The 22,070-nt window shown below is 31.1% G+C and overlaps 1 protein-coding gene across 1 annotated transcript in view; it reads left to right on the top strand.

The window, feature by feature from the left end:
* Window positions 1-6,995: 6,995 nt before the first annotated feature.
* Window positions 6,996-22,070, top strand: part of LOC132735198 (transcription initiation factor TFIID subunit 10-like) — a 52,590-nt gene continuing 37,515 nt past the window's right edge. The window contains exon 1 of the mRNA XM_060722134.1: window positions 6,996-7,122. Coding sequence (XP_060578117.1) covers window positions 7,110-7,122 — 13 coding nt within the window. The 5' untranslated portion in view covers window positions 6,996-7,109. The remainder of the gene's footprint in view (window positions 7,123-22,070) is intronic.

The raw sequence follows: 22,070 nt of genomic DNA, 5'->3' as shown, positions 1-22,070 counted from the left end.
ACGAGGGTGGTGGTAGTTGGGGAGCCCTTATTCAATAAGGACTGTTTATCGAACTACATTCAACTTTTTTCTTGATCTCATTGCCTGCAAAGCTGTGCTTATTTTCAGTTCATCATCCATCTCTTTCACGAGCATTTATACTCATTAATTTTCACAGCAGTAAACTCTCATGTTAACATGGTGTCAGTGATTCATATTTTTTTTATCTTTCTGTTTTTACTTAGTTTCATGTTGCAGCTACTGTGTAGTTGCCGATACAAATTAAAAACATTAATTAATGGAAGATACATTACAATACATATTTTTTTATTCAAGGGCCATAACTCCCATTAAATAAATATGGGAAAGCATTTGAGGTACTGATCCATCCTGCAACAATTCATTTAATCTACGTTTATAGAATAAGAGAAGTAGTCGATCATTCAAGTCAAACTTTAAAAACAAAAATCATTATTTAAACAGCCTTCACTTTGACAAAATCATTTAATTGGAAAATGCCAACGATATGCAAACATAGTCTTAATACAGTTCATTCTGGTAGATTTTGGATGTAATTGCACTAGAACATTTTAAGGAATACTCTGTAAGTTTTGTAACGGACAGACAGACAGATGGACGACGGAGTAATGATATCTAAAGTTTGCCCCTACTATGTAGCAGGCGACACAAAAATCATTAATGAGTCAAAATTAATCTACTGAAAGCATCTGCATGACCCCGAGTACTCTTACACATTTGTCGGCAAATTGCCTCAAGGCATGAAGTGTTTGACTGTCAAAGTTTTATGACAGAAAGCTTAGCAAGGATCCGAGATCCAATTGATATTGATTTAGGAGGTTATCTTAAGCTAGCTTTATGTTCTTTTTGTATTGAAAATAAAAAATATATTAACAGATCAGTTTGTTGTGGGTGGGGTCGGGGTCCTCTTCGATTGATCTGTGCCTGATGCATCTATGCATTAATTTTGAGTAAGAGAAATTAAATTATAAGTTTTCATTTAAAAGAAAACACAAGAGAAATTTTGGTCTTGATATAATATTATTAGGTAAACAGAGATCACATGTTTCACATTCATATAAATGATTCTTTTATCAAGTACAAATAAGACAATTTGTTACATCAAGAAACTCAATCATAATGTCTATGTCTATCCATATGACAACCCAATAATCATTACAGTAGTAATATTCATAATCCAGCAAATATTAAAACATGACTTATACAAAATACAATATTGTACAATAAGATATACAAATAACACACAATTAGGGCTGGTGAGGAGGGTAAATTAGAATCTCAACATGTGATCTACTTTTCAAACAAATACAGAAAGAACAAAAATTGTAGAGGTGAAAAAGACAAAAATGTTTACCGCCAATGATATAAGCGACCAATAGAAAGTTGTTTACTGCCTACGTAATCCATAAACTAAAATCCACCAATGAAAAAGAGTTCTAAAGGTCAAATTCATTCAACCTTATAATTAAGTTATTTTAGTTCAAAATAAACAAAATTATAAGTTTTCATTTAAAAGAAAACACAAAAGAAATTTTGATCTTGATATAATATTATTAGGTAAACAGAGATCACATGTTTCACATTCCTATAAATGATTCTTTTATCAAGTACAAATAAGACAATTTGTATCATCAAGAAACACAATCGAAATGTCTTTGTCTATCCATATGTGACAACCCAATAATCATTACAGTAGTAACAAGAAAAGCATTGATGCAAAGCATCAAAGGGCGTCCAAGCAAGAAATGCAGCAGGTGAAGATGAACTAGTAGATATATGATGACAAGATATTCTTATAAACATTTTAATGGTTAATTGGTTTTTACCAGAATTGTATATCATTTATGAATGAACGGACGAAAGACCTTGTTCATTATTAACTTTGATTGGCATGCTAGAGATTAGAATATTACTTGTTATTTCTTTATGATCGTGGTTATTAATAGCAACGGATATACATGTATACAATCATTTATAATCCATATGTGTAACGATATGATCATAACCACACTTGTGTAATTGTCCCTTATTATGTTATCGCTATTGCGAAGACCCCCTCTAAAGGTATCTGTTCACACTTACTAACAATATGACACTGGTTATATTACCATGTTGATCATAATTGTTTATTATACAATAATCGTAATATCTATTTTAATAAAAAAAAATACAGATTTTATGAATATTGTTTTCTTTTCTTTTTTGTGTTTTATGTGCTATTTTAATACTGAGTTTTTACGTTTACTACTATTTTAAGAATTCAATTGTCATATTGACCGACGATTATAAGTCAAAACTTAACTGGAAAAAGTCAGTAAATTATGGTTAATCTTTCAATATATAATATTGTTTATTCTTAAACCATATACATGTACATTTGTATTTTTCTTTATCATTTTTTAAATTATCAATCAATTGAATAATTCATAAAATCTAATTTGTAACTTTGAATAATTCCTCGGCATCTTTACTAAACACGAATAACAAATTAAATGAAATGTTTCAAAGTTGATAGTGTCATATTAATACCATAAAAATGTACCTTTTTCCTCAATTATTGTACATATTTATTTTTTTATTTTGAAAAAAGCTTATTTATCTGTAAAATATTTGTTCTGTTCTGTAACGATATCAAACATCTACTCCAAAACCGGGAGAGACCGGACAATAAACGTGATTCGCCGGTCACTAGTAAATCCCGGTCAGAGACCGGGAATTACCGATAGGACTACATCCCTCTATAAATAGATTTTCGGAATATTTAGGTCATCAACTCATCATTCTATACATGTACAACAATAACATACCATAATAACCCACTGTGTACTACAAAATGATAAATAAAAATACCCCGAAGAGCGCGATTTATTGACGGAAAAGGTTATTTCATTTGAAAATGTTTGCATTGCGAAATTCTCCAGTTCGCTATTCATTGTATATATCGCGACATTTCATTTTTAATTAATAATCAAGCACCCTCATACCGATCGGAATGATCGGCTTTTATTATGTCCGACTGAAAGGCTCGAGAAGTTGCTGTCGCCCTTTCACAAAATCTGATTTCATTCCATAAGAGGACGCCAATAATTATAATCTAGCCAAACCCATGGCCATGTAAAAACACAAACAAAAACAAAACATAAACAAAACATCAGCAAATATAAGTTCAGATACATACAAATCTACTAAGAGACTTTCTTACCACCTCCTTAGCAGCATAATCTCCAAGACAGGTCATTGCCAGCTTGCAAGACTGAGTCTTTCTTGAGAAACAGGTGTCTCAAGCAAAGGCCTAAATTTAAGTATATATATATAAACTAATACATATATTTTAATATATAAACATTAAGTTCAAGACCATAAAACATCCCTAGAATTAGTGTATACACTATAACAAATCCACTAAGAGGCATTCTTTAACCTCCTTAGCAGAGAGTAATCTTCAATACTAGCCATTGCAAGCTTGTAAGATCAGGCCTTTTTGTGAAACCAAGTGTCTCAAGCAAAGACATAATGACATAAGAACATGACAAGATCTTATGAATGTATATTCTAAAGATTTCAATAATCACAAAATACATATTTCAATTTACAAGCAATTTAGCACTACAAATACTGAAACTTGTAGTCAACATGCAACGCTCAGCCAACACTAATTACTTTAAGTGTGCAATGGTATTGATGAAAAATTCTTTCAAACGCCTTGTACCTTCTAGATTAAGATGTAAACCACCGTCTTTAATAGCAAAATACTCACGACGGGGCATGCCACACCTATAAGAAAGGGTTTGAAAGTTCTAATGAAAGTAACATTTCTAGATTTGCATAATAATACCAATTTATTGTTTAAATTTTTAACCCTATTACCAGTTGTATCAAAATCTATAGGGCGTGGGATGATTGCAGATATAATTATTAAATTAGAATCTCAACATGTGATCTACTTGTCAAACAAATACAGAATAGAGGTGAAAAAGACAAAAATGTTTACCACCAATGATATAAGCGACCAATAGAAAGTTGTTTACTGCCTACGTAATCCATAAACTAAAATCCACCAATGAAAAAGAGTTATAATGTCAAATTCATTCAACCATATAATTAAGTTATTTAGTTCAAAATAAACAAAATTGTTCAAAAACCAAAATGGACTGAAAGGATGCATTATAAAATAACCATTATATAATTGTTATAAGATAAGATAATCTTTATTTATAGTCGGTTACAATAAAACATAGATGAAAATTACACGATATATTTGCAAAAGGGGTGAAAAAAAAGATGTAGATTAAATTTTTGGGGAAAACTGCATTATTTTAAAGAATTTTTCAATGGAGAAGCAGCCCTATAACGTCCCCTGCTATAGAAGGAAAAACGCCCTGAAAGGGACATGTAGAAACGTGTAATTTAAAATGCACCAGATATAATTTAGAACTCTAGTTTGGATGTTTTAAGGTGTTTTTTTGTTGTTTTTTAAACATGTAGACAATCTAAACACTTGCATTGTTATATTTGCACAAAAATGCATCAAAAGCCGCCATTTAACGTGCAGTTTTCATTTTTATGTTACTCTATAATAGATATTTAAAATGTCCATGTTTAATAGTTTGTCAATACGCTTTTAACTTACCTGGTTTGCATATTCTTTCTTTTTATTCCTGTTATACAGTATCTGATCGAAATGGACTTTTATTTCTATATGTATTGCATTTAAATGACATCAGCGTTAGTTTCATATTACGCGCAATAATCGTGCCAAAACTCGCCAATCATAAGTAATCTCTTACAGCACGGGGCTATTTTATATAAGTGTATGCTCATAGTGATAAAAGTTAAAGCTTTAATTTTATTTAAATATAATGTACGCCTTGAAGTAGTAAATCATCGTCTTTTAGACCATCGACCATCAGACATTTTACCTATAAAAACATATGTGTTACGGTAGTTTGCACTTTACAGTACCGTCCATGAACAGACTCAATCAAACCGAGCCTGCAACATTTTCAATTTTGCCATGTTGGGCTTTCTTTGGGGATTCTTATTTCTCTATTTTACAGCTTTATAAATGACATTCTAACATGAAATGAGTAAAATGTATATAAATTTCTCATTCACGAAAACTTAAACAAAAGCAAAAATTGCATACAAAATATGCACAAACATCTATTCAAAATACTCTTTGATTGACTATATCTTTCAATTATTCTTACAAGAGCACGATGTTCCCGTCCCTGTTAGATAAATAAACTTGTAAAACTGTTTAGGATATTTTGTGCTTGTTTTTATATGAAAACTGTATCTTCTTCTTCTTCCAATATACTGGCCACCTTCAACTAACTTAAGTTTACTTGCCAGGTTAATGCGCAAGAGGGAAAGAAAGAGTAAAAATAGTGAGGAATATATACAGTGCAGGTAAAAAACGGACAAGAGTGTGGTTTAGATATAGAGTTGGGACAGATGATTACGAAATGACTCAACTGTACCGGCTGACGTAGCATCCGGAGGGAGGCTGTTCCAGTCTTCGATGGTGCGTGGGAAGAAGGATTGTTGACGATATTGTGTACGGCAGTAGGGGATCTTGAAGGATATGTTATGTGTACTTCTTGTAGATGTGGAGTTGGAGGGTATGAGTTGTGAGTTGTCTAGACCTTGTTGTTGATGACTTTGTTGAGCATGATCAGTCTGGCCTTCTTACGACGTTCTTGTAGTGATTTCCATTCCAGGTCTGCAAGCATGTCTATGACGCTGGACCTGTTGTGATACTTGCCTTAACATAGTAAAATACCGTGCAGCACGTCGTTGGACCATGTCTAGACGGTGTATGTCTCCCTTCTCGTGGGTGTCCCAGACAGTGCTTGCATACTCAACTGTGGGGCGGAATAGAGCTTTGTAGGCTGTTTCTTTGGTGGAAGTAGAGGCGATGTTAAAAGGAAGCTTGTGGTACGGTTAGCTTTGTTACAGATGTTATTTATATGTTGGCCCCAGTCTAGGTTGTTATTCAGGGTGCATCCGAGGTATTTAGCTGCTCTAGAGTATGACCATGAAGAGTGTAGTTGTAGCAGATGGGGCTTCTTTTCTTGGAGATGGTGAGGACTTGGCATTTGTCTGGGTGGAATGACATTTTCCATTTCTCTTCACAGACAGCTAGTTTGTCGAGGTCAGCTTGTAGGGTGGAACAGTCAGACTTGTTGGTGATGGCAAGGTAGGCATTGAGACCCTCTGGGATGTCATTAATGTAGGAAAGGAACAGACTCGGGCAAAGGACTGAGCCCTGTGGGACGCCGGATTCTACAGATACTGTATCTGAATTTACCCCTTCCAAGACTAAAGATTGGGATCGGTTGCTTAGGACAGAGACATAGATAACAGAGATAGGCAACTTCCTACCCAGTTAAGATATCACGCGTGCTTGCTAAACTTAAACCTTGTAGCAAGTAAAACTTATTAACCAGATACCAAAATCAGTAAAATAATACATTTTCTGAAAGCTTATGCATTTGTCTATGGCTGCAGGTAAAAACATTTACAGCTCCCATTTTAATAAATGATACACCAATTTTCAAAGCGAACTACTCAACAAATTTTTATACAAAACTATTCACATGGCAGAAAATTTTAAACTGGCTCAGTGGGTATGTTCTGCTATGCTTCTCTAAGTGAAAGGCAAGGAATGTTACCAATATTTTAACATGCAGCCATAGGTAAAAGATTTAACTTTCAAATGGTATATAAAATAAAAGGATCATATGTACATCCATTAAGTTTTACTTGCTACAAAATGCCTAATTTTTCCCCTTTTTGATAGGCATGAGTGATATTTCAATGAAGTATATCTATAGGAGCTGCTTATCTCTGTTATCTACATCTCTGTTTAGGAAAGCCTGGATTCACAGGTCGGTCCTTGCAAATATTTTCATAATCATTATTAATCAAGAGGAAGAACCGTAGATCTTAGGTCTACGTACATGTCTCTTTACAAGTACAAGGGGATGGAACTCTATCGGACCTGTTGTTGTTCGATAATTTTTTTTGAATGTCAATTTTTTCTATCAAAAATCAAGCGCACTGGAATGAATGTTTGAAAACAAAAAATGAACAATTCTGGTAAGGTTTTACTCTATTTAAAAGAACAAATACTTTGAAAAACTGGCTGTTGTGTAGATATGTGATAAAATTAACACTGCATAATAGTCGTGACATTTAACAAGATACCATGCTTGTTAAATTTTGCGTGAATCATCGAAAATTTATGCAGTGTCATGTGATTTCGCGATGATAAGGATTAGTCACTTTACGAAACTAGGCATAATTAGCAATCCGGTCAACTCGTCCCCTGGTCAACTCGTCCTCTGGTCAACTCGTCACCTTTTTGGTCAACTCGTCCCCTATTTTTGGTCAACTCGTCCTCAAAGAGTCAACTCGTCCCTAATATGATCAACTCGTCCCCTACTTTCGATCTATTCGTCACTTTTATGTTGTAAATCAATGTCTTTAAATATTTCTTTTATGTAAAATTAATAATGAATTTGATTGATATATCGAAATATTAATAAAATAACGTCTTTTTTACGTTAAATTTTAATGATCTTTATCTAAGCGCACGTGCATAGCTTTGATGTCAAACTAACCAGGTAAGTTTGCAAAAATTCAGTTAATGTTTAATTCATCGGAGTTTTAATGATAATTAAAACTAAAATTAGGTTTAACTCTTTGATTTTTACCGACTCACTTAATGGATTAAAGACTGACGACAGATTAAAAGAAATTAGAAGTGCTAAAAACTTTATGTCGGTGCGTATTGATCTCATTATAGAAGGACCGTGTCAATTAAACATTCGTGTTTCGTTTCTTTTTAAAATGTCGAGCTGGGTTGTGAAGCTGACTATAAAGCACAACATCCAACTCGTCCTTCGTTTTGTCTCTGCTTGGAATGTCGACCTGGGATTTGAAGCTGGCTACACATTCATCACAACATCAGCTCAATATTCGTTTTGCCTTTTCTTCAACATTTAAACGTGAAACAGTAAAATTTTGAATTTAGAAACATCAGCAGATGTGTTCATACGGCGGTTATCATGGAACCTTCAATGTGACACTTCCGTGCCATTCCATGAAAAGCGGCGTATGGTCCCCAAGTAATAAAAAGCGTGTGCCCTAAACGAGAAAACAATGGGCAGAACTAAATAAAATGGAATATTGAAAGGGGATCAGAGGTTATGAAGCCTGCGTATCACAGATACTAACATATATCCTAAGGGTGATTCAACATTATTCAAGTAGGAATATTGGAACCACCCATATAGAAAATGCCGAAAGTTGAAACTAAAAATACCACAAGCACAACAATTCCATATTGTTGGATTATAGACTGCATGTGAACGGTGTATGTATAATACAAGTCAATATATTGAATGTATAAATTACGAGTATATTTTATCATTGCATATGAAACATGTTTTTATACATTAAATGTTATTGCTATTGATCGTCTTTGTGTTTTTTTTTCTGTATGTAATTTAATCAGAATTATGCATATATATACTTATTATTAAATAAAAAAAACTCCAAATATTCGCATACAAAAAGCGTCAAAATATGTCCAATTCAGTAATTTTATAATATATTATTTTAACAGTCTATAATAATTTATGAAATATATGAAAAACAAATATTAATAGAATATAGGGGACGAGTTGGGGCCGAGTTGACCAGGGGACGAGTTGTCCAAGGGACGAGTTGACCAAAAAGGTGACGAGTTGACCAGAGGTCGAGTTGACTAGGGGACGAGTTGACTCTGAATCGCATAATTATATATATATTTATATATATATAGTCGGCCCTATTCCGTTTTGTAGTATATAGCTGTACGAAATATATGTATAAAGGTCTATACCAGTATGCAATCCTGTCAAAATTCAAATATTGCTCCATTTGTCTGTATTTTAGAGAGTCTACATGTTGGATTTTTTATTTGGATAACACAGTAGTGTACAAAGGTATTTTAAAACCACAAAATAAAAGCTCCATAATAATATGTCCAAGGCCATCACTAACAAAGTTCTATGCTCCTGCGTTTATGAATAAATTATGCAAATGAGCCACGGTAAGTTTCGGTAAGCGTGTTGGAAATTGCTACCTGTTCGTTTTGAAAGCTCGTCCTAACTTACAGTTTCCTTGAATGTAGGAAAACTTGGTTTTGTTTGATTGCATACTGAATGATAGGTATTACAAAATAAATATAATGAAAATCGATCAATCAATAATTGTATACGAGCGTTATAAAGTCAATTTAATTCGTCAGAATAATAAGATTCTGTTGCAGGGTATCGGTAAAAGACTGCTTTTTTTCCCGTTTTTGAAATTTATTTGAACACGGAGACAATTTTTCTCAAACAGGTTTATGAATATACTTTACGTTGCAACAGAGTTTACCGTGTGTCCATTCCTTATTTAAATTGTCTAAGAAGTTAAATCTGTTTGTTTACATGTAAATGTGTACCGTCATTTTGACCGACTGGAATAAAAACTATTATGACGGTGATAATACCGGATATGTAATGAAAATTACGCTGTGTAGTGCAAAGTTTTCGACATTGCTATTAAAATTAACGCTTACGTTGATTCAAACTGTTCCTTGTCAGCAAAATTGAAACCGAAAGTAGTGGTTGTTCTAGAATTTAATCGAATAAAATGGGTGGGATTTAACCACCGCGCATGCCCTGTGCGAACGTATTGTTTACATCCGGTCGTAGCATAGGGTAAGAGTGCAAACTTTGTTAGTGGCCATTATATGCATGAAATGCATTACAAAATTGCCGAATGCATACAGGACATTTCGGCCCCAAATCAAATCGGCCCCTGTGCAAAAATCGACCCCTAGACGTTTCGGCCCTTTTCAGCGAGACGTTTCGGCCCTTTTTATTACAGTTTTATTTAAGTATAAAAGGAATTTTTACACTTAAAATCGTTAAAAATTGTGTTCTAACACATAAATATTGATTGAGTTAATGCACGGATTTATATTACAAGGATCGGACACTTTCGTTTAGCTTAAAGTCCCGTCGGAATCGGATAAAGGTGGACAGAATGAGATGGCGGAACGTGCGGAGTACGAAATATGACAGATTTTCACCGGAGTATGTGGTGTTATTGCAGCTTTGTGAAAAATTATACACATATGAATGTATTGATACAGTATTATTTTGTGTCGCTAAAGTATTATTATATGAAAATATGCTGATAGAACGCTGCAACGCTTAGTTAAAAAGTACCTAATTTAAAAAATATTCGCCTATTGTTTAGGCATACTCTCTAGACTTCGCCGCCCTTTTACTTCAAGCACGAATTATTACCGCGATTCAGAATAAGATAATTATTTTTTACATGGTTTAATGATGGCATTGCAAAAAAACGTTTCTTGATTGCTAAAAAACTTTTAAAGAAATTCATGTTTGAAATGTGTCTTTATTTCTGTGAATTATTTCCAAATGATTTGTACATTTTTTATTTGATTACCTGTATATTAGTATAAATATAGTAAATATTCTACTATTAAGTGTATTAAATATATTTTCAGATCATTCTAGACAAGCATTCCTATATAGATGAATTCATTAGATTGGCAAGGAAGAAACTTTTATTGGCATAGAGAACAGCTGTTTTATAATATTATTTTTTTATTTTGAAACATAATTTTTTCATAGATATCCTAAACAATTCACGTCAAATGATTTTTTTATCACATGTTTATTTTCATCATTTTTCAGAGAAAGGACTATACAAATTTAGTTGTATATTTTCAATTTCATTTATAAATGTTAATAAAGAAAATAGATTTACATTGTATTTATATATATATCCTCTTCAGAATCATTTTCTTACCACATATGCCATGAACTGTAGTTAAAGACCGCGCATATACAAAATATACATTCAAATTATATTTGTTTTTGAAGATTGAGTGTTGCAATTATCACATGTAACCTGGTAATGAAATTTTGGAAATAAAGTTTTTTAATTATCACTTACCCCCCTTCAAAAGTAATTAAACTTGAAAGAAATTTAAGCGATGTGTAAAAAATAATCAACAGTTACTTTTATTTCGCAAAATACTGACTCAAACTGTAAAGATTTTTATTGTTTTTCTAGCGTTACATTTAAAAGTATAATAAATATCTTTCTACAGGCATTCAAATAAAAAGAATAATTAAAATATACGGATTAAAATATACGAGTGACATTAAAAAGGCCGGAAATCGAGACAGCCACACGAGAGAACTTTACTGTTACGATGATTGTCTACTTCACTGCACCGACATTTGAAAACAGAGTTACAAAAAAATAATAATGATATAAATGATGAATGAAATTTAAATATTCTATGAATATGGCAATATTGACAATCTCAGCAATATTTTGTACTAAAAAATGAATAAATTTTCTTCACGTGTAAAGGCCGCAATACATTACCCGTAAAACAATTGTGCGTTAATAAATTTGACTACATAACCCAACAAATCTTAAATATTGCATCTTTGATCATCTGTGAATAACTTACATTGGCTTCTTTTTTGTTTTGAAACTGAAAGTATTATGGTACCGTAATAATAAATTTCAAATACCTGCTTTTTATATAAAAAAAATGTAAATTTACCGCGGATTTCGTCAAGTTAATTTTTTAACCGCCGTTGCGGACAGATAAACTGTACCTTTAAAAAATAAATTAGATATTTGAATTAACCAAGTATTTTTCTTCAAAATAAACTTTAAATTTCCAAAATCGGATAATAAATGAAAAAGCTATATGGCATTTTGTAAAGTAGGTATCCGTTGCGAACGGGCATTTACGCTTCGCGCCGGTAAATTATCGATCGATGTACCTTTGGGTGCACGACAAGATATTTAAGCATTTATATAGGGTTAACTGGGAGTGTCCGATCCCTGTAATATAAATCCGTGATTTAATGGCACACAAACAATTATGACATTTTAATCTTTAATTGATAATCCATTATAGATCTATCAATAGCTATTTAGATAAATGATTTTTCAAGGTGTAACAATAAATACACCTAAATTAAGACACTTAATCTTTAATTTATAAGACAGTTGACAAATGCAAAAACTTTTTGATTAACAAAATTAATCACAAATATACTTCAAAAATCATTATCTTTTGATCTCTATTAATCATTTAGCTAACACTTTAGATATACATTACATATGTTTTTTTCAGGCCCCCAGACCTCCCTGAAACTTTTATGTTTCCCACTCTGGCCTCCTCAAATTATATTCCAGCCCCCTCAAAAAATTCTTAATGACAACCCTGTAAATTGCGGTTAATAACCTATAACACAGGGGATGGCCATGATGTGATGTTCGAAAGAGGGGTGTTGCATATCCTTCTATTTGGAAGCAGTCTAGTAGAAAAGGGATAACCTAGCATCTATACATCTGAGTTCTAGTTTTCGAAGATTAAGAGAGTGAAGCTTGTTCAAAATGCAGAAAATCTGACCATAGTCAGAGACTTATATACAAAGGGATCAGAAGCTTCCAAAATAGAATATTTTCACGGCCAGACCCACAATCCTTTGCACGAGATAAATAAGCCCTTGAAGATGGTCGTTTTCCGCCATCTTAATTTGTGAAAATGAATGTTTATGTTGTTTGTTGGTCATGATCAGTTTCCATTTTAATATAATTTCCTCCAATTTTAGCGTATTAGCACACACACACATACACACACAAAATTAATTATAGAAATTTTCAATTTAATTTCTTTGCAATTTCAAGATGAAGAATATGGTTTCGGGGAAATATCACAAAAAATGTGAACTTGCATGGTTATTAATTGTGGTACAGATTTTAAGTGTATGACGTCATGGCTTCCTCTTTATTTAAGTATAGCTCTGTGTCATAATCTAGTTTGATCCATCGTGTAAGCTTACCATCTTCGTGCTGCTCTCAGTCTCGGGGATCAAAAATTTTTTTAGAGCTACTCGTCCTGCATTTTGAGCACAATTTTTAAAAATAATTGTCTTCGATGCAATAGAACCTTGCCGGTGCAATTTACCACTATAAATAATCAGTTTGTTTACACAAATTTAACATACCAAAATTGGAAACAAAGCTTGTGTTTTAGGTTATCATATGTATAAATCACGCCCTTTATAGAGCATTGTCGTGCAGTTCCAGTTATTCCTGTGTCCAATTTTTTAATTTGCGATAAGTGTGCAATTTTATATATAAAACTAAAACACAAAATTTGTTCCGGAGTTTTTGCGTTGGTTAAAAGTAAAACCCAAATTAAAATTTAAATAAAAATTTTCAAGTTTCCCTTTTTAATCGAAAAAATTTTCCCTTTTCTTTTTCCTTTCCCAGACCCGCATTCTTTTTCCCATTTTTGTTTTTGGGCCCTGCTTTTTCTTTTCTTTTTATTTTTTGAAAATTTTAGCAGACAAGGGGAATTTTTTTTGTTTTCCCTGGTTTTCTTTTTTGGGGACATGAAACAATTTAAATCTTTTTTTGTATTTTGGGGAAAAGTATGGTCTAAACTTTAAAACCCATTTTTTTAAAAGTTGGGTTTTTTAAATGCCCTTGGTAAACAACAGAATTAATGGTTTTGGGTTTTAAATTTTTATTTCGGGGGTTAGGAAATCCTAATTTTTTTGGTTTCCCTTTTTTTGGATGTCTTTTTTTTATGTGGGCATCCCTTATCAGGTTTTCTGATATATCCGTGCCTAGTTATTTAGCTGTGGAAACCAATTCTAATTAAGGTAGTAATGTGTTGGGATATTGTGTTTTGGACTAATATGATACTGCCATTGGGTGCACTAGGTACATCAAAAGCTCCCTTGACACTTAAATTCAGTAACAGAGCAATAGATAAGGTGTGTAGTTGCGTATTTATGTAATTAATTTTACAAAGTACACAATTGATTATTTAAATGTATATCAAAACCCATTTTAGAAAAATAAAATACTCAATTGTGTAAAAGATCCTGGCTTATTGTTATTTTCATCACCTCAAAAATAACCTGTCGTTTGCTCATAGTTCTGGACAACAGTTATATGCATGCTATCTGAATATTCCCAAAATATTTCGGGCTTACTAATAGAATGGTCTTTCGTTTTCCCAAAGAACAAAGTCATTTTTCCCATTTTTAAGCTTAAAAACCTTTTGTTTTTGAAATTTATAATTTTTCCCTTTCCCAAAAATTTGTGCAACCCCCAACCTTTTAAAAAATTGTTTTTAAAATGGACCAATTTCTCCCCACACAATTTTTTTATTTTTGTTTTTTTTGTTTTTTCCATTTTTATTTTGAGTGAAATTTTTTTTTTCCACTTTTTTTTTTTTAAAGAAAATTAAAATTAATTTTTTTTATTTTTTTTTCTTTTTAATTTTTTTTTTTACAGTCATCTTCATTTCCAGAAAGTTCCTTGTGCCAAAGGGTTTTTCCAAAATTTTTTTTGATTAAAATGGGGAAATTTTTTAAAAATTTTTATTTTTTTGAGCTCTTTTTGGGTTTTTTAAAAAGGAAATTTGTAAAAAAAACTTTTTTTTAATCATTTTTTTTTTCTTTTTTTTATTTTTTTTTTTTTTTTTTCCTTTTTTTTTTTTTTTTTTTTTTTTTTTTTTTTTTTCCCCGTAGTTTTTTTCATTTTTTGAAAACCATTTTTTCAAAGGAAATTTTGGCTACCTTTTTTTTTAAAATGTTTCTTTTAGGCAGAAGAAAATTTTTGAAACCAAGGGGAAAATTTTTTTTGGTGAAATTAGCTCTTTTTAAATTTAAATTTTTTAATTGGAAAAATTTTATTTTTTCCTGCCAAGCAAACTTTTTTGCAAAATTGTAAACAGTTTTTTTTTTTATTTTTGTTTTAAATTTTTTTTTTTTTTTTTTTTTACTTTTTTTTTTTTTTGTTACCAAATTAATTTTTTTTTTAATTTTTTTTCTTTTAAACACAACAATTTTAATTTAGTTTTTTTAATTTTTAAAATTAAAGTAAAATATAGTTTTTTTTTTTTTTCAAAATTTTTAATTTTTGAAAAATTTTTTGACTTTTTTCGTTTTTGAAAAATTTTTTTTCTGCAAAAATTTTGAGTTTTTAGGAAAGTTTTTTGTTTAGAGATTTTTTGTGCTGTAAGGTTTTGAGTAAATTTTAAATTAAAAGTTTTTTTGTATTTTTTATTTGAAAATTTTTGAGGGCAAAAGGGTGACAATTTGGCTTTTTTTTTAAAACAATTTTTTTTAAAACAGAAAGGGGGAATTTTTTATTGCCCTTTAAAACCTTTTTCTTTTTTTGACAAAAAATTGTAAGAAATTTTTTTAACCCAAATTTTTTTTTAAAATTTTTTGTTTGTGTTTAGATATTTAAATTTTTTTTGGATTTTTTGCCTTTTTTTTTTTCTTTTAGGTTTTAAATTTGTTTTAAAGCTCCCCTTTTTCTAGAGTAAGACTTTCTAAAACTATGCAAATTTATTTTTAATAGAGGGGGCCCTTGCCCAAAATTTCAGGGTAAGCCCCCCTTAAGTCGTGCCCAGCCCATTTTTTGGGTGCCCAAATTTAATTTTACTTATTTTGGGAACCCCAACAATAAAAGTTTAAAAAACCCCCACCGGGAAAGCCAGAATTATTCCACTAAATCACCAGAAATCAGGCTAGCCACACTTTTTCTTTAATTTCAAAATCAAAACCTCCATTTATTATATAAAACCCCTGAAAGACATTTTTAGCCACACACAATCATTTTTACCAGTGAAGATTTCGGGCTTATCTCACACATTAAATTTTTTTTATACCACCTGTTTTTATAAGTCTGGCATCCTAGTGCAATCATATTTTTTTTACCTTTTTATAAAAACCCAGGCCGACATTGCCCTTTCAACCCTAAAAAAGAATTTTTAAGGGTTGTTTTAAAAAATTTCAAAAATTTTAAAGTCACTGGGCCCACACAAACAAAAATTAAATTTAAATTTTAAGTTTTTTTTTGAATTTTAAAGGTAGCTCACACAATCTTTTTAATTTTTTGCCACAGTAAAGAATAAAAAGGATTAGCCCACAAATTCAAAATTTTTAACCCACTAGTTTTTAGAATAAAGGTTTTGCCCCACAAAATTTTCATTTTTTTTAACCCCTTTTACGGGTTTTGACACAAAAACTGTTTTTGCAGGTGGTAGGCCCGGCCCCACTAGTTTTTAAAAAATTTTTAGGGGGTTTCCTTTTTCCCAGAAGCAGGGGGTTTCATTTTAATCATTATTTTTGTTTTTTTTTTTAAATTTTTTGAAAAATGTAGAAAAAAATTTTTTTAAAACTTTATGAAAGATGTTTTTTTATTAAACATTTAAGAAAAAGATTTTTTTTGTTTTATATTTTTTTTCTTTTCAAATCAAAAAAGGGTTTAAGAAAAATTTCATTTGGGTTTTTTTTTAATGAAGTTATTTTTTTTTAATTTTTTTTTTAATTTTTCCCAGTCAAAAAAACAAACAGAGCTTTTTTTATTTATGTTAATTTTTTTTTAATTTTTTTAAATTTTTTTGTTTTTTCCCCCTTTTTCAACCCCAAGTTGGGGAAATTTAGTGAAACAATTTTGTGTTGTTGTTTTTTTTTATTTTTAATTTAAATTTTTTCTTTTTTTGCTGTTTTTTTTGTACTTTTTCTTTAACCCAATTTTTTAAAAAATTATTTTTTATCTTTTTTAGTTTTTAAATTTTTTTTTAATGGAATTTAAAATTTTTTTTATTTTTTTTGTCTTTTAAAAAAGGAAATTTCTAAATTTTTAAACCTTAATTTGGACAACCCCGTTTTTAAATTTACTAAAACTTTCTTTTTTTTTCCCCCGAAAGATTTTTTTTAAAAACAAAATTTTTATTTTCCCTTTTCCCTTTTTTGGGCTTGATTTTTCTTTTTTTAACATTGGGTTTTTTTAAAAACCTTTTTTAAAATTTTTTTTAAAACTTTTTTAAGAAAAAACGATTTTAATGTTAAACAGAAAAAAATAAAGTTTAAATTTAAGGAAATTAGAATTTTTTTTTTTAAATTTTTTTCCATTCCCCTTTTTCCCTTTGTTTTTCCCTTTTTTTTTTTCAAGTTTTTTTTTAAAAAAATTTTAAATTTTTTTTTAAAAAAGCCCAATATCTATAATTACCAACCCTTTTCGGATATCACTGGTTGATAAAAATTAAAAAAACATTTTTTGTTAAGGGTTTTCCGGCCGTGGTTATAGACGATGCTTTTAATTATACAACCCATTTTAAATTTGAAATTTTTTTAATTTAATTTTTTAAATCACAAATAAACCATATACTTTGTACTTCGGACATAGTTTTTTAAAAAAATTTATTTTTAATTTTTTTTTACCAAAATTCGCCTTTTTTTCCCAAAATGAGTTTTTGAAATTAAAACCAGAAAAATTTTCAAGTGGTCTGAACGGACCAGTGGGTTTTAAAAAATTAGGTGGTCCTTGCCAAATGCAAGTGGTCTCGGACCACCGCTAATGTCGAGGCCTGCCCACTAGTATAGAATATAAGACTAGCCCACCACAATCATAATTAAAAGCCATAGTATAGAAATAAGGGCTAGCCCACACAATCATAATTTAAGCACTAGTATAGGAGTATAAGGTAGCCCACACAATCATAATTTTTAAGCACTAGTATAGAATATAAGACTAGCCCACACAATATAATTTTAAAGCCACTAGTAAGAGTATAAGGCTAGCCCACACAATCATAATTAAACCCACTAGTAAAAAGAATAAAAGATTAGCCCACACAATCATAATTTAAGCCACTAGTATAGAATATAAGGCTAGCCCACCACAATCATAATTTACATGGTAAGAAGCTAGTATAGAATATAAGACTTTGCCCACACAATCATTAATTTAAGTCCACTAGTATAGAATATAAGGCTAGCTTCACACAATCATAATTAAAGCACTAGTATAGAATATAAGGCTAGCTCACACAATCATAATTAAAGCCACTAGTATAGAATAAAAGGCTAGCCCACACAATCATAATTTTACATTAAGAAGCTAGTTTAGAATATAAGACTTGCCCACACAATCATAATTTAAAAGTCACTAGTATAGAATATAAGGCTAGCTCACACAATCATAATTAAAGCCACTAGTATAGAATATAAGGCTAGCCCACACAATCATAATTAAAGCCACTAGTATAGAATATAAGGCTAGCCAACACAATCATAATTTAAGACACTAGTATAGAATATAAGACTAGCCAACACAATCATAATTTAAGACACTAGTATAGACTATAAGGCTAGCCATTACAATCCATAATTTAAGACACTAGTATAGAATATAAGACTAGCCAAACACAATCATAATTAAAGCCACTAGTATAGAATATAAGGCTAGCCCACACAATCATAATTAAAGCCACTAGTATAGAATATAAGGCTAGCCAACACAATCCTAATTTAAGACCACTAGTATAGAATATAAGACTAGCCGACACAATCATAATTTTAGCCACTAGTATAGAATATAAGGCTAGCCCACACAATCATGATTTAAGACACTAGTATAGAATATAAGACTAGCCAACACAATCATAATTAAAGCCACTAGTATAGAATATAAGGCTAGCCCACACAATCATAATTAAAGCCACTAGTATAGAATATAAGGCTAGCCAACACAATCCTAATTTAAGACACTAGTATAGAATATAAGACTAACCGACATAATCATAATTTTAGCCACTAGTATAGAATATAAGGCTAGCCCACACAATCATAATATAAGACGCTAGTACAGGGCTGGCAAAATCAATTGTCCGAGTTGCCCGAGTCGTAAAATTGTAGGTCCGGGCAAGTAAAATTCTGCAGTTTACTTGTCCGTGGACAAGTAAATTTCGGCGGCTAAAAGAGGAATTCTGAAGAAAAAAATCTAGTTCTTTTTTAATAGATCTAAATCAGAAGGAAAATCACACATTTAATACGAAAACTAGCGTGTGAATATTCTGGTTCCCGGCATCTAACAAGTATTCTTTGCGTAGCGAGAGGGGAAGGAACTCCAGACTAGCGTGTGAAGTGTGGTGTCATTCATGAAGGCATTCCGTGCATATTAGGGTGTTACTATTTTAAGTGTTTACATAAATAGCGACCAACCAAGCTTGGGGTTTTCCTTACGTCATGCAGTTACTGCATTTACTGCAATTAACTAATTATTGAGGGTACATGATTGAGGGTTTGTTTTGGTTTATGTCTGCCGACTTAGCCTCTGCAATCAAATATTTTCGGTAGCAACGGGGTTCTGCCATGAAATTGAATTGGAAGCTGTGGTCTTTTCAAGCGCATTTATTGTTTAGATAGCAGACACAGCATCAATCCCGCAACAATTGTCTTTAAAATACCGCTGTGTTATTTATGAAAATTAAATACATTGATCTACCTGTATATTAGGTCATTCGGGAATATTTACGCTCATATCGGCAGTTTGACTGCTTGAATTTATGTGGACAAAGTCATTTTATAATTTATTTTATGTAAAGATTTCTTGTGAAAATGCCTTTGTTTTTGAATGTCTAATACTGGTGTTAATGTATACATGTCAGTTTCATCGTCGCCGATGGTAATGATGTCAAAATTTTCACAATTCATCTGCTGCAACCAAGCGTATATACGTATATGATATTACATTCTGTGGCAATCATAATTATATCGTTAAAAAAAGCCAGATGTTTTCAATTTGACAAATCTAACTCAAGAGTACATATTATTTTTTAACAGGATTCAAATGAATATTATATAGATGAATAGAATAAGGAGTGAATAAATAAGAAATGGTACCAGAGTGCAAAAAAATGAAGACAATATTTTAAAGCAATTTGGGTGCAAGGAAAACTGAAAAAGTGCTGGCAAAAGACCAATGCTCCTTCCAGTAAAATATACACAATTTGTCCATCACTGTCGTCCTACTTTAATCTACTGCCGTTAACATTTTATAAATATATTATATTATAATCATGATATATAATATTATTAAACATATGGCATAGAATGTTTAATAAAATTGAAAGAAAGTTCATAATCAGATTGCTCTTCTTTATTGACATTTGCAGTAAATATTAAATATAAATACGGACAAGTGAACATTGAGTATGGACAAGTAAATTTCTTAGGTTACTTGTCCCTGGACAAGTACAATTTTCTGAGATTTTGCCGGCCCTGTAGTATAGAATATAAGGCTAGCCCACACAATCATAATTTAAGTCACTAGTATAGAATATAAGGCTAGCCCACACAATCATAATTTAAGATGCAAATATAGAATAAAAGACTAGCCTACACAATCATAATTTAAGACACTAGTATAGAATATAAGACTAGCCCACACAATCATAATAAAAGCCACTAGTATAGAATATAAGGCTAGCCCACACAATCATAATTTAAGATGCAAATATAGAATATAAGACTAGCCTACACAATCATAATTTAAGACACTAGTATAGAATATAAGGCTAGCCCACACAATCATAATTTAAGCCACTAGTATAGAATATAAGGCTAGCCCACACAATCATAATTTAAGATGCAAATATAGAATATAAGACTAGCCTACACAATCATAATTTAAGTCACTAGTATAGAATATAAGACTAGCCCACACAATCATAATAAAAGCCACTAGTATAGAATATAAGGCTAGCCCACACAATCATAATTTAAGATGCAAATATAGAATATAAGACTAGCCTACACAATCATAATTTAAGACACTAGTATAGAATATAAGGCTAGCCCACACAATCATAATTTAAGACACTAGTATAGAATATAAGGCTAGCCCACACAATCATAATTTAAGACACTAGTATAGAATATAAGGCTAGCCACACAATCATAATTTAAGTCACTAGTATAGAATATAAGGCTAGCTCACACAATCATAATTTAAGACACTAGTATAGAATATAAGGCTAGCCCACACAATCATAATTTAAGACACTAGTATAGAATATAAGGCTAGCCCACACAATCATAATTTAAGCCACTAGTATAGAATATAAGGCTAGCCAACACAATCATAATTAAAGACGCTAGTATAGAATATAAGACTAGCCCACACAATCATAATTTAAGCCACTAGTATAGAATAAAAGGCTAGCCAACACAATCATAATTTAAAGACGCTAGTATAGAATATAAGACTAGCCTACACAATCATAATTTAAGACACTAGTATGGAATATAAGGCTAGCCCACACAATCATAATTTAAGACGCTAGTATAGAATATAAGGTTAGCCCACACAATCATAATTTAAGATGCTAGTATGGAATATAAGGCTAGCTCACACAATCATAATTTAAGCCACTAGTATAGAATATAAGACTAGCCAACACAATCATAATTTAAGCCACTAGTATAGAATATAAGACTAGCCAACACAAATCATAATTAAAGCCACTAGTATAGAATATAAGGCTAGCCCACACAATCATAATTTAAAGCCACTAGTATAGAATATAAGGCTTGCCCACACAATCATAATTTAAGACACTAGTATATAATATAAGACTAGCCAACACAATCATAATTTAAAGCACTAGTATAGAATATAAGACTAGCCCACACAATCATAATTAAAGCCACTAGTATAGAATATAAGGCTAGCCCACACAATCATAATTTAAGCCACTAGTATAGAGTATAAGGCTAGCCCACACAATCATAATTTAAGCCACTAGTATAGAATATAAGACTAGCCCACACAATCATAATTAAAGCCACTAGTATAGAATATAAGGCTAGCCCACACAATCATAATTTAAGACACTAGTATAGAATATAAGGCTAGCCAACACAATCATAATTAAAGCCACTAGTATAGAATATAAGGCTAGCCCACACAATCATAATTTAAGTCACTAGTATAGAATATAAGGCTAGCTCACACAATCATAATTAAAGCCACTAGTATAGAATATAAGGCTAGCCCACACAATCATAATTAAAGCCACTAGTATAGAATAAAAGGCTAGCCCACACAATCATAATTTACATGTAAGAAGCTAG

The sequence above is a fragment of the Ruditapes philippinarum genome, unplaced genomic scaffold (assembly GCF_026571515.1).
Source record: "Ruditapes philippinarum isolate M1 unplaced genomic scaffold, ASM2657151v2 ctg1516_1_1_1_1, whole genome shotgun sequence".
Lineage (NCBI taxonomy): Eukaryota > Metazoa > Mollusca > Bivalvia > Venerida > Veneridae > Ruditapes > Ruditapes philippinarum.
The sequence above is the reverse complement of the archived record's forward strand: the minus strand, read 5'-3'. Positions and strand labels throughout refer to the sequence as shown.